We start from the raw sequence: 14,206 nt of genomic DNA on the forward strand, positions 1-14,206 counted from the left end.
AAGAACATCTCTACTGAGGTCAACCAAGGGTCCACAAGGTCAAGCATCCTGGCCCCCAAAGCAGCCAATAGCAGATGTACATGCTTATGAAGTTCAGCGAGGTCAAGTGCAAGGTCCTGCACCTGGGTCGGGGCAATCCCAGTATCAGTACAGACTGGGGGAAGAATGTATGGAGAGCAGCCCTGAGGAGAAGGACTTGGGGATACTGGTGGATGAAAAACCGGACATGAGCCGGCAACGTGCACCTGCAGCCCAGATTCTGGGCTGCATTGAAAGAAGTGTGGCCAGCAGGGCGAGGGAGGGGATTCTGCCCCTCTACTCTGCTCTTGTGAGACCCCCCCTGCAGTGCTGCGTCCAGCTCTGGGGCTCCCAGTGCAAGAAAGACATGGACCTGTTAGGGCAGGTCCAGAGGAGGGCCATGAAAACCTCCGTTATGAATAAAGGCTGAGAGAGTTGGGGGTGTTCAGCCTGGAGAAGAGAAGGCTCTGGGGAGACCTTATTGCGACCTTTCAATAGTTAAAGGGGGCTTAGAAGAAAGATGGAGAAAGACTTTTTATCAAGGCCTGTAGTGACAGTATCACAGAATCATTTAGGTTGGAAAAGACCACTAAGATCATCGAGTCCGATCGTTACCCCAGCACTGCCAAGGCCACCACTAACCCATGTCCCTCAGCACCACATCTACACGGCTTTTAAATCCCTCCAGGGATGGGGACTCCACCACTGCCCTGGGCAGCCTGTGCCAGCGCTTGACAACCCTTTCCAGGAAGAAATTGTCCCTATCTCCAATCTAATCCTCCTCTGGTACAACCTGAGGCTGGTTCCTCTCGGTCTGTCACTTGTGACTTGGGAAAAAAGAAAAGAGACATCCCAATTGCCACCAGTGTAGTATTATAGCACTTATCTGAGATACTTACACTCCAACTGTTTGTACTTCCTGACGCACGGCAAAGGACCTGAACCCATCCTCCAGGACTACACATATTCTTGTGAAGCCTACCTCAATGTTGCTATCTGAGTATTTAAGCATGAAAATCACTCAATATCACATATTGTACGAGTATTTAAGCATTAACTGGCCATTTCTGAGTGAGAAATGACCCCATTTTGCAGATGTAAGGCATCTCCTAGAATGTGGAAAGTTAAGATTCAAATCTAGGACCTAAAAATAAGAAAACTGTATCTGTACCACCAGAGAGACTAAGTAATCACCATTTGCAATTATCACACAGTCCTCCAGAACAGGGAAAACTGGCGGAAGTTCCCATTCCCTTAGGAGACAACATAGCTTTTAATGAAAAAAAAAACAAAACCAAACCAAAAAGAGCTATTTGAATTCCCTCACTGTAAAGGAATAGCTTATCTCCCTTGCTGCTGCACTTCTCTGCTCTGTTTTTTGGTCAGTCCTTACCTGTTTCAGGGACTCTAACAGCCTTTTAAGTGCTCAGGTAAGTACATCAGCTGTGTACATATGCAATACATACAAAACTTTCTGCTTACAACAGGCAGAAAACACAAGGATTTAGGAGACTGGAACCACTTAAGAGCTTGACTAGTAGTTTTGATAATGTCAGTGATGCCTAGATGATGGGTCCTTTAGAGACCTGAATGTATGTAGTACAGTTTGCGAAACAGTCTCCAAACAGAACTCTCAAATAACTTGATATTTCAGATGAAAGAATAATGTCATTGTGCTCGAAGAACCTAGCATGTTAAAAGATGTATCACATTCAGTCAAAGGGAGAAAGCTGGTAACTAGTAACAAGATGGCAGCAAACCTCAATCAGAGGCAAACTTAGAATGAAACACTAACTACTACGTAAGAAAGATCAGTGTGAATGCAAAAGGAGAAAAACCCAAGCATCTTAGAGGATAATGAAGAAAATGAGCCTCTCTCAAGTGCACCCTGGTAATTCAACATGAAATACTTAACTACTAGTATCAACACAACTAAACAATGACAAAGAGCTACCAGAATAGAAAAGCAGATAATCAGGAAGGGTTTAGAGACTGCCTGAGGAGAAAGATCTTTGAAATTAACTTTTGCTCACATACATGTAACTTTATGGGGAAAAAAATACTTGATACAGCATAATACTTGAAGCAATGGGGTTACAGTAAATGTGAAAGAATTTGGCAGGCACAAACAGAATGTACTTTAAGACAGATTCATTTTACTACAAACCAGGTGTACACGCAAGGTCGGTGCTCTGTGTGGCGGTTGTCCAGTAAATAACACGAAAAAAAACCTGACGAGGAATTTAAAGGTATTTTCAGTTTCACATGCTACAACATAACTCTTACCTTCCTCTGGAATTTAGCTGGGAAACAACCATAAGAAGCCACAGAAATTTATCAGGCTATGATTTATGATTTTTTTTTTTCCTCTATTAGACATAATAAGTATTTCAAAGTCCCGTTTTTCTTCAACTATATGAACTCTCAGAGCTCCAGCACTAGATGTAGCTCCGGCCAGCGGCCTGCGGCAGGGACCGGGAGGCCGCAGACACAGGCGCCGCTGGGGCGGCCCTCAGCGCAGCGCCGGACCCCGCCGGGGCGGCTCCCCGAGCGCCCACCGCCCCCAGGACACTCACCCCCTTGCCCAGGCGCCGCTTGATCTCGTACTTCTGGGAGACGAGCGCCTCCACCTCCGGCGCGCTCATGGCGGCAGGCCGGGGCGGGGGGGCAGGCCGAGGGGGGGGGCGGCAGGCCGAGGCGGCGGGCAGGCCGAGGAGGGGGGCAGGCCGAGGGGGGGCGGCAGGCCGAGGGGGGGCGGCAGGCCGAGGGGGGGCGGCAGGCCGAGGCGGCGGGCAGGCCGAGGCGGCGGGCAGGCCGAGGGGGGCGGCAGGCCGAGGGGGCGGGCAGGCCGAGGGGGGCGGCAGGCCGAGGCGGCGGGCAGGCCGAGGGGGCGGGCAGGCCGAGGGGGGCGGCAGGCCGAGGCGGCGGGCAGGCCGAGGGGGGCGGCAGGCCGAGGGGGGCGGCAGGCCGAGGGGGGGCGGCAGGCCGAGGCGGCGGGCAGGCCGAGGAGGGGGGCAGGCCGAGGGGGGCGGCAGGCCGAGGCGGCGGGCAGGCCGAGGGGGGGCGGCAGGCCGAGGCAGCGGCAGGCCGAGGAAGGGACACCCCGAGGCGGCGCGCGGACAGGCCCTGCTCCGCACGGCACGCCAGGCCGCGCGCGGCGCCCTCCCGGTTGAGTGCTGCTGCTATGGAAACAGCCCCGCCGCAGCGCGCATGCGCCAACGGCCCAGGGTCGCGCAGGCGCGCAGCGTGACGCGGGGCGGACCGCGCGGGGCGGCGCTGAGGGAGAGGCGCGTCCGCTGCCGCCGCCGGGGGTGCTGCCGCGGGCCCGGGGGTGCTGCCGCGGGCCCGGCCGTGCTCGCAGGAGCGCGGTGGGGGAAACTGCTCCCGCGCAGCGCATCCTGTGCCTTCGTCTGATGAACTTTAAAGTGCGCCCGTGTCAGCCGGGGTGTCAGACGCTGCTCTCAGCACCTGGTATCATTCGAATGCACCGTAAAAAACTTTCCTACTTTTTTTTTCTTTTAGTCTAGCAACCGTGACAGCTAATGCCTGCAATGCAGATCGTCCCTTGCCAGCAGCGTGCTCTGGCATACACTGATTGCCGTAACATCCTTGTTGGCAAAGTAAGTAGAGAGTAGTTAAGTGCACGGTTAGACTGAAAACTTGCTGAAGTGCTGGAACCAACGGTTTGTCACCAGTGACATGAAGCCCAGCTGGAGGTCAGTTGCTGTGGTCAGTACAGGTGCCAGTACTTCTTAGCTTCTTCGTTACTCAGGTGGGTGGTGGGCTGGAGTGCAGCCTTGTTACGGGAAAATAGTAACCAAGAAAACTCTCTAAACCAAATGATAGTTTAGAAAGCCGACACTGGTTTATTGCAGCGCTGGGTGCGTGGGGGATCTCTCCTCCTAGCGTGCACACCTAGGAACAAAAGCACACTCGTTATATACATTATAGAAAAATTAATATTCATACAATTCCAAGAAAAGCCCACCTGTTCCAAGAAACATGCATATGCTAATAAATTATGTAATTGTCTTTGCGCATGCGTACTGAATTGGGGAAGGGGTCCTGGGTGGGCTCTGGGGGTCTCTAGTGGCCGTAACCCCCCCATAGTGATGCTGTCTGCTGTATAACCCCGCTTCTGCACAAGCGTGGTGGAGGCCTTTCTGTTGACACATGCAGGTGGCTCCAAGGAGAAGATACTGTTCTGTTTCTTACAGGATTTATCTCTACTCCTGGTGCCAGAGCTGTGAATCAAGTCAGTTAAGACACTACAAAGATGTTGTTCACAGTCTTGCTTATCTCTGGCCCTTCTTTGTAATTAGCGAGGAATTTAACAGAGACCTTGGATTCTCAAAGACTAAGCGCAAGCAAGAATCAGTGATGACTATAACTCTGTTATCAGTCCCATAAGCAGACCCTATCTACAAAACATGCCGTTAGCTTCAGAACGTACTGTTATTTTAGCTGAAAGGAAAATTGCTGAAAGAAAAGTTGATTCTGTCTAAAGGTTACACAGAGTAGGCCTTTTAGGGCCTACTTTGAGGCTTACTTTTACTAAACCATCTGGCATCAGCCTCAGCAAGCTTGCAGATGATACAAAACAGGGAGGAGTGGTTGACAGAGCAGGTGGTTGTGCTGATAGTCAGAGGGGCCCTGTCAGGCTGGAGAAATGGGCCAACAGGAACCCTGTGAACTTCATCACTGGAAAATGCCAGGTTCTGTATGTGGGGAGGGCTGATCTCACACAGCAGTACAGGCTGGCAGCTGTCAGGCTAGAAGACAGCTTGGCAGGAAGGGACCTAGAGGTCCTGGTGGACACCAGGTTGGCCATGAGCCAGCCAATGTGCTCTTGAAGCAAAGGCAGCGAACATCGCCCTGGGCTGCACTAGCAAGAGCCTTGCTGGCTGTTTGAGGGAGGCGATCCTTCCCTTTTACTCAGCACTGAGAGACCGCACGTAGAGTATCTTGTGTGGTTCTGGGCTGCCCAGACAGACACAGACATGCAGGGTTGTGTCCAGGAAAGGGCCAGGAACATGATTAAGGCTTGGAGCATCTGTGATACAGGAAGAGGCTGAGAGCTGGGATTGTTTAGCCTGGAGAAGGCTCAGATCTTACTAATGTGTTTAAATATCAGGCGGAGCAGGGGGGAAGACAGAGCCAGGCTATTCTGTAGTTGAAATTTGTGATGGAATTGAAATTCCATTTAAATGTAAGAAAAAAGCTTTTTTTTTTTTAACTGTGAGTATGCTCAAACACTGGAACAGGCTTCACAGAGAGTGTGTGGAGTCTCAGTCCTTGGAGATACTCAAAAGCCACTGAAAGTGGCCCTGCTCTGGTTGACCTTCCTTTGAGGTCTCTTCCAATCTCAACTAAGATCTGCTTGTGTATAAAATATCCCTGTGTGAATGTTAAAACTTAGAGTAAGGGTGACCCCTGGTGTCATTGTTGATGAGGGAAACGAAATCCAGAAGTGTTCAACTTGGAAAGTGAATGTAGCTGCAGTCTGTTAGAAACAGAACTCTTCACCTCTTGCTTCTCAAGTGAAACACCAAAGCAAGAAAAGAATCGGAAGAAAGTAAAAATTGATATGAATATATTCAGTGAATATCTTGTATTGATAGTTATGACCAAGGGTTAAATACCTCAACTGCTTATGTTGTTTAAAAGATTTGGTTGCTTGCATATTTATTTTCTCTCATTTGGAGACTAGCAGAAGGTAAAATAAAGTCTTTGCCACATAGAAGATTTGGGAAAATGAATGTTGCTGGAAGTAAGAGCTGGCCTACGTTGGTTCATACTATAGTATCAGTATCACAGAATCACAGACTGGTTGGGGTTGGAAGGGACCTCTGGAGATCGTCTAGTCCAACCCCCTGCCAAAGCAGGTTCACCCGGAGCACACTGCACAGGGTCACATCCAGGCGGGTTTTGAATATCTCCAGAGAAGGAGACTCCACACCCTCCCTGGTCAGCCGTGCCAGTGCTCTGGCACCCTCAAAGTAAAGAAGTTCCTCCTAGCAGTAGATGTAGTTTGCAGTGAAAAGTAACATAGAGATTGCCTCACTATATCAAAGAATGTAATTTGCCTATGGAAAATTACTAATTAATGAAACATCAAAGTCTGATGTCAAAGAGATGGTGTCATGGTTTATTTTGGGATGTGAAGGGACTGCAGTTTCAAATGCCTTAATACAGATGTCATGAAAGTTAAAGCTGAGGTTACTTTTAAGATCTGTTGTCTGGATTGCATGCTGAGCATGAGCTATGTAAATCAGTCCTTTCATCCACCCACAGAACATTTACTGATGTGTACTCTGTTACCTAGCTAAAAGTGGCAACAGCTGACAGTCCAGTTATGTCTACTGATACATTGGCAGGAGTGAGGAACAGAGAAGTGTTTTTTAGGTTAATGGACACACCTGAACGGGCTGTGAGAGCTGCTGGTTTCGCCGTTTGCATTGTGTGCCTCCTGCTGGTGTGACCAGTGGCGCGTGTGTGCCATGTCCTGAATGTACTGGTTCTCCCGAAGAAGCTGCTCCTGCTGCTCTCTCAGCTGAACTTTGGTTTCTTTAAGGATTTTTGAGTATTGGATGAGTCTGAGCAATTCCTGGCGCAGATGCAAATTCTCTGCTTTTACTTGTTTGACATGCTGAATTAGAGATAGAATCGCTGCTTCTTCTGCTCTCTTGGTGAGAACCTGGATCTTCTGATGAAAGTCCGTCTCACAGTCAGCCTTGGCCTGCAGAAATCTGCTCTTGATTTTGTGCATTTCAGCTGCATGCTGTATCTTTGTGATCAACAATTCCTTCTCCAGCTCTTTAATCTTTTTCGTCTGTTCCAGCTGAACGGATTGATATTTGAAAAGCTGCAGGTCTTCAATCTCCTTGTTCAAAAGAGAGTACTTTGTCTCCACATTCATCAGAGCGCTCCTTACCTCCTTCTCTCTTTCTGTGTACTGTGAGATTAGGTTCTCTTTCTGTGTCCAGGCTTGAGACAGATCAGCGTGGTTCTGGTCATTTAATGTTATTATCAGATTCTGGCACTTCTGGCTGTGTTTTTTTATGTAAGAGAGGTAAGCGTTGCTCTCTTCCTTAATCCGTTGGGCTTCCTTTTCTAGGAATTTATTTTCCTGCAGGAAATGCTCCAGTCTTCCCATGTATGTGTTCATATGTTCTGTGAGAACTTTGTATTCCTTCTGCAAGTATGGTTTCCTCTCTTTGACAAGTGTTTCCGTGTCACTTTTTCCTTCAGATGTATCTCCATTCTTGGTTCTTACTCCTTGCTTATTTTTCCCGCTACGCATGGCGTCTTGTTTCACCTGCATTGTCTTGGATGCCATATTCCACACTGGGGTATCAAACTCTGGCAAACTGTAACAGAGTGAGAAGATATACAAATTCTAAGCAAGCATTTATGCCACATGTATCATCGTTGCTTTTTTCCCCAGTCATGCCATCTTCATCATTCATAAAGCAAATTCTAAAATGTAACTGTTAAATCATCATGCTGGACTGGAAGCTACCTGTAGAAAACGTTATGGACAGTAGTACAGATTAAGCCCCATTCCTCCATCAAAGTTAGATTCCTGTGCTTGTATTTGAAGATACAGCTGCATCCTTCTCCTGGATTTAGAAAGTTAAGTCAATATTGTCTTATGAAATGAGAGCAGAAAAGGAAATGTTGCAACCAGCTTTAACCTAGGGCTTCAATGATCAGTCAAGGCATTTACTCACTTTGGAGAGTGACCACGTTCTTATCCTTCCACTGCCTAAGGGAACATAAACTGATATCTTCTTGGGCATCATCCTAACTATAATGTCATTTGAGATATGACACAGATAACTAAATATTTATGAATACAGAGAGAGTGAAAGAATGACCATGAAGGGGATAACGGCTAAAGAAACATCCTCCCAGATCCGGCCATGGAATGAGTGCCGTGGATTTTGATGGGATGTTGAATGTGCCATGCAGATGTGATCTTCCCAGTTGCCTAGGACTGCATTCTTCCCTCAGGGATGGTGGGTGGGAGGTAGGTACAGACCATTATGGGCTGAACATCAATTCAGCATCTGTTGAGACCATGCTGGATTATTCATTTGGAGATTATTCATCTGGGCTGCTTTACCTGTGTTCTATTTTGATTTTGTTATAGGTGAATAACCTGAAATTCACTTTGGTGTTTTTGTTTTACTCTATCATGAGAAAGATGTTACAGCTCTATCAGAGTACATCGGTATCAAACCTGATGCCCTGGTTTTCTGTGCTGTTAGGAGTTATTCTGTCTGGGTCCTCTCTCGCTGAGAAAATAACAGTCCTTTAATAAAGACAGTTTAATTAAGGCAGAATGAGAGGCTTCTCCTTCTGCCTGCGTCACTTCCTGGTTTTACTGGTCAAATGATCACAAAGCACAATATTATCATAGATAATCTATTTGTGTTTCTGCAATAGACTAGCTATTTATTGCCTGTGGTAGGTATGTGAAAAAGCACTTCATAGCAGGTCAAATACAATGACCTGGTTTTATTTTTAAACTCTCAAGGCTTCAGGGACTTTTTGGTTGGGCAGTTTACATCCATCCTGGAGACTAGCAGGAGTAGTTTGCAGTGGAAGCACTATGCCACATTCTTTTGTCCTTGACTGGAAATGCCTTTCTAGCATGCATCCTGCTTCAGCTCTTCTGCATTGTGTACAAAGAGACACCACTTCACACTATGCACATAAGAATTCTGGTCTGATACATCCCACTCAGTCGGTGTTATTCATTTACCACTGATAGGACAGATTCACAGAACCACCAAATAGTTGAGGCTGGAAGGGACCTCAGGAGATTGTCTAGTCCAGCCCCTTGCTCAAAGCAGGGTTAACCAGAGCAGGTCGCTTAAGGCCAGTCAGGTTTTGAATTTCTCCAAGAATGGAGACTCTGCAACCCCTCGGGCAACCTGTTCCTTCTGAGTGTTTCACCACCCTCACAGTAAAAATGTTTTCTCTTTCATCCTGTCAGGGCCAATAGAATTGTGTGTGTCCGTTTTGTTTAAATGTTCCCTAACCTGATCTTCCTCCATTGAGGGCAAGTCTTCCTTGCTCCAGACTTTCTCCCTGGCCTCAGGGACCTGAGATTCTGGAAGGTCAGTTTTACCAGTAAAGACCAATGCAAAGAATGCACAGAGTAGCTCAGCCTTTTTGGCATCCTTTGTCACTAGGTCCCCTGCCCCTTTCAGCTATGCCTGCCCCATGTTTCCCTACTCGTCTTTTTGCTGCTCATATACCTGTAGAAGCCCTTCTTGTTGCCACTCACATCCCATGCCAACTACAGCCCAACTACAGGCCTGTCAGTCTGACCTCGGTGCCAGGGAAGATTATGGAGCAGATCATCTTGAGTGCCATCATGGGGCACGCAGAGGACAACCAAGCGATCAGGCCCAGCCAGCGTGGGTTTATGAGAGGCAGGTCCTGCTTGACTAACCTGATCTCCTTCTGGGACAAGGTGACCCTCTTACTGGGTGAGGGAAAGGCTGTGCATGCTGTCTACCTGGACTTCAGTAAAGCCATTGGCACTGTCTCCCACAGCATTCTCCTGGAGAAACTGGCTGCTCATGGCTTGGACGGGTTTACTCTTTGCTGGGTAAAAAACTGGCTGGATGGCCGGGCCCGAAGAGTTGTGGTGGATGGAGTTAAATCCGGTCAGCGGCCGGTCCCAAGTGGTGTCCCCAGGGCTCAGTACTGGGACCAGTTCTGTTCAATATCTTCATCAACGATCTGGGCGAGGGGATCGAGGGCACCCTCAGTGAGTTCGCAGATAACACCAAGTTGGGCAGGAGTGTTGATGTGCTGGAGGGCAGGAAGGCTCTGCAGAGGCTGGATCGATGGGCCGAGGCCACTGTGTGAGGGGCAACAAGGGCAAGTGCCAGGTCCTGCACTTGGGGCACAACAACCCCGTGCACCGCTACAGGCTGGGGGAGAGTGGCTGGAAAGTGCCTGGCAGAAAAGGACCTGGGGGTGTTGGTCGGTGGCGGCTGGATATGAGCCAGCAGTGTGCCCAGGTGGCCAAGAAGGCCACCAGCATCCTGGCTTGTACGAGCACTAGTGTGGCCAGCAGGACCAGGGCAGGGATCGTCCCCCTGTGCTTGGCACTGGTGAGGCCGCACCTCGAATCCTGGGTGCAGTTTTGGGCCCCTCACGACAAGCAAGACCTTGAGGTGCTGCAGCGAGTCCAGAGAAGGGCAACGGGGCTGGGGAAGGGTCTGGAGCACAAGTGTGATGGGAGCGGCTGAGGGACCTGGGGGGGTTTAGCCTTGAGAAAAGGAGGCTGAGGGGAAACCTTCTCGCTCCCTACAACTGCCTGAAAGGAGGGTGTAGCGAGGGGGGGTCGGTCTCTTCTCCCAGGTAACAAGTGATGGGATGAGAGGAACCGGCCTCAAGTTGCCCCAGGGGAGGGTTAGGTTGGAGATCAGGGACAATTTCTTCATGGAAAGGATTGTCAAGCGCTGGCACAGGCTGCCCAGGGCAGTGGTGGAGTCCCCATTGCTGGGGGGATTTAAAAGCCGTGTAGATGTGGTGCTGAGGGACATGGGTCAGTGGTGGCCTTGGCAGTGCTGGGGTAACGGTTGGACTCTGTGATCTTAACGGTCTTTTCCAGCCTATACGATTCTCTGATTCCATGAAAAGAGCCTGACTGTCCTCTTTGCACCCTCCCTTCAGGTATCGATATACAGTAATAAGATCCCCCGTTGCCTTCTCTTCTCCAGGCTGAATAGTCCCAGCTCTCTCAGCCTTTCCATAGATGAGAGATGCTCCAGTCCCTTGGTCATCTTCATGGCCCTTTGTTGGACTTTCTCCAGTACCCACATGTCTCTCTTGTACTGAGGAGCCCAGAACTCAACACGGTCCAGGTGTGGTCTCACCAGCGCTGAGTGGGTGCTGGTGTTAGTGCACACAGGCAGTTACCCTTTCCCAGTCACCCTGTCTCCCCCCGCCCCGGCATTATGCATCCACTTAGGAGCTGCCTGATCTGATGAACAGCTGTAAACTGGGAGAGGAGGGAGGGAAGTGAACTCGGTAGCAAAGACAACATGTTTTGTAACATTTGTGAGATACCAAGTGAAGGTGATGGAATAATGGTCGATGCCCTATGTATCGCTTTTAAAAATCTGTCTTCTGTATATATCAAGTTATTAAAAGATAATATATCGTGAGAAAGAGATGTCTAATAATTAGACATAATTTTTGTGATTTGAATGAGGCAGGGAATTGTAGAAATAACAGTAGGTGGTAATAGAGTTATTTGAATATATATTCAGACGGTGTGAGCGCTATGCCTACAATCCTACAGTAAGAATTTGCTAATTTTTTTTAAGCTTTCATTTCAGGAGGGGATTCAGGTTTTTTAACATGCAACACTATATTTTAAAACTGCTGCGATACCTGCAATATAAGAGGCACAGTTAAGTCCACAACAGATACTAAAGGAAGGAAAATGCATCGGTGTTAATGATTCTTGCAGACATAATTGGAAAATAAAGGAGTGAATAGTACTTCGTGTGCTGAATCTCTAAACTACCTATTCAAAAGAGGAATAATGCAATCAAAGACTTAGAACTGGACATAAGTCTGATTAGTCTAATGGTTTTAATGAACATTTGCAACTAAAAGTTACTGTATCCTCACACAACTGGTGGCCCTTTTTAAAGAAAATATGCAGAAGTCAAGTACATAAGTGAACAAAATAGAATAAATATACTAAAATCACCTGTCACAGTAATAGCAGAACAGGTTCCAAGCTGGGAATGTGGCAGCTGTATGAGGAGGAGAGTGAGTGCAGGGAGACATAAGAGTCTGTGTAGGAGTCAGTGCAGTTGTGTTTTGGGAAACGGACTTGAAGAGCTGGAAGGGTGTCCCAGTGGACAGGACTGAGTTAATACTGTGTGAGTTTGGGGAAGGGGAATCGTAGAGCTGTGTGCATGGTAGAGAAATGACTAAATCTGCATGGAAAAAAACAGGCCTTGCTGAAGTTAGTATTACACAAAATGTGTTTTTTTAAAAAAACACTGACCTTTCCTGCCCCTGTGGTCTTCACAGACTTTCCAAATAGCTGCCTCTGGCTCGCTGTTCCTGGTTCACTGGGCAGCATTTGCTGGCAGCCACGCGGGGATCTCTGACGCGTGGTGGTGTTTGTAAGCTGTGCGTGTCCATGGTGACGAAAGACTCCGAGTCACAAAAGCCGCTCTGCTGTGAGCTTCCCAGAGTCGTTTCAGTTCCCAGGCTGGTTGTGGGGCCTGACTGTGACGTGCCGTGTTATCTGTTGGCATCAGTTAAGCAGAAACACAAAGGCAGATTGGCTAATAAGAATATGATTTATAGTGGCCACTAGATTAACAGGGAAACAGCCTCAGCTAGCTGTTAGGCTGTGCTGAAGTAAAAGGCGTGTATGACTTAATCCCAGAATCAATGAGGTTGGAAGAGCCCTCTGGGCTCATCCAATCATTGCCCTGACACCACCATGGCAACTAGACCAGGGCACTATGTTAAAGAAAATTGGCAGAGTCCGGGTCTCTGGGTTTGCTGGTTTTATTAAACAACTCAGAGTTGGACCCACCACCACAGTGAATGGTACCTGACTCAAATTCACTATCGGTTTATATAGAAACTAATAAGCAATTACATCATAAACATTTCATAAGCTTCTGTTAAAGTTCTACTAGCTATTTCAATTCTTCTTTTCTTCAGTTGTTAGATGTCCACAAAAGTCCATTATTCTTCATCAGTCAGCCGATTCCCCCATCTGGTTCCACTTAGGTCCAGGTCGACACCCCATCCTCGATGTTCTTGCTGCGATCAGCGTCCCGTCCTGATCCCGGCTGACCAGAGTCCAGTTCCCGCTGCCAGTGTCTCCTAAACATTCAACCTTAAAACAACTAAAGTTGTATTTAAAACCTTATCTATACTAATTTTTATTTCTAAGTGTTTTATATTATTTCAGAGTAAAAAAAGGTTGATCATACATCCCCTTAATTAAATCATCAGTAATTTAATTTTTCAGGGTCTACTCCTGTTAGCTACTCATTAACCTGTGACTGATGATTGTCCAGTCATGGGTCAGGGTTACACAAAGGGGCTCTGAGAACATTATTCATGGGGAATGAAATCCACCTGTGTTTATTCAGATAGACTTCTATTAATTATTCTATTCTCCATTCTATTTCACCCCTATTGATCCTTGTCTCCCTAACTCACAAGAACTTTTACATTAATCATGTGAAAATTTCTATAACAATTCCCTCCTTTTGTTTTTTATTGCATCCCTGCAATTATTTGTATCTCCTTGATGATCGTATTCTTGAAGCAAAGGAAGAAAAACATCTCACACAGCACTGTCCCAACACTAGTACAATCACAAGGATAATAATTATAAGCAAGGCAATTACAATCAGCTTCTTTATCCATAAGGCCAAGTGTGGGAACAAAGATGTGAGCCAAGAGAGTGTTTCAGTAAATCCCCATGAGGTGTCGTCCCTTTCCACCTTTTGCATCACAGAACTCACTTCCCAAATTTTGTGCACATCTGTGAGCAGTTCTCCGCATCGGTCTGTGTACATACAGCAACTGATACTTAAAACTGTACACACTCCTCCTTGTGAGGCTAATATATCTAGAGCCGTTCTGGTTTAAATTGTGATTTCAGAGAGCTCTGTAATTTCCTTTTGCAATGTCAGAAATCCGTGCATTGAGGCATTGGCTAATTTTTCTATTTCCCCAGATATATTTACTATTGCTTTTTCCAATTCACTTACTCCAAAAGCCGGTATAACCCATCGAAGAAAAGAGAAAATTCCTTGTGGTCTCTCTATGAGTGGGTTGGAAGTTCGCTTTAAACGATTTAAAAATGTTCTATGCCAAGTATTAAGTGGAACTTCCCCAGGATGTATCTCAATGTCTGCGGTTATCACTCCTAAAGTACAAATTCCTCCCCATGTTCGAGGCAGAGCTTTGTAAGCTTTTTTCCCACATAACCAAAAGATCCTGTACCTTCTGGTTCCCACCAAGCCAATCGCAATCCTGTATTTATCACGGTTGTGGCATTACAGCGAGTCCAATTTCCCACAAAAGTGTGATTGTTACATAACTCCTGATTCATGTTTCCTCGTGGGTAACACCTAGCAACACAATGGACATGTGAAAAATCTCCTTT

At 47.3% G+C, this 14,206-nt stretch overlaps 2 protein-coding genes across 7 annotated transcripts in view; both read right to left on the bottom strand.

Annotated features, from left to right (window-relative positions):
• The window catches only part of MAPK15 (mitogen-activated protein kinase 15), a 42,061-nt gene extending 39,398 nt beyond the window's left edge, over window positions 1–2,663 (bottom strand). For all 6 annotated transcript variants that reach the window (XM_068396687.1, XM_068396686.1, XM_068396685.1 and 3 more), the window contains exon 1: window positions 2,595–2,663. In XM_068396687.1, the coding sequence (XP_068252788.1) occupies window positions 2,595–2,663 (69 nt within the window). The remainder of the gene's footprint in view (window positions 1–2,594) is intronic.
• A 3,761-nt stretch (window positions 2,664–6,424) lies between these two features.
• Window positions 6,425–7,357, bottom strand: CCDC166 (coiled-coil domain containing 166). Its single transcript, XM_068397230.1, has one exon. The coding sequence runs from the start codon at window positions 7,355–7,357 to the stop codon at window positions 6,425–6,427; it is 933 nt and encodes a 310-aa protein (XP_068253331.1).
• Window positions 7,358–14,206: the final 6,849 nt, after the last annotated feature.

The sequence above is a fragment of the Nyctibius grandis genome, chromosome 3 (genome assembly GCF_013368605.1).
Source record: "Nyctibius grandis isolate bNycGra1 chromosome 3, bNycGra1.pri, whole genome shotgun sequence".
NCBI lineage: Eukaryota > Metazoa > Chordata > Aves > Nyctibiiformes > Nyctibiidae > Nyctibius > Nyctibius grandis.

Excerpts from the sequence above, each read along its gene's own strand:
- CCDC166 (XM_068397230.1), bottom strand. The coding sequence starts at position 7,357 with ATGGCATCCAAGACAATGCAGGTGAAACAAGACGCCATGCGTAGCGGG.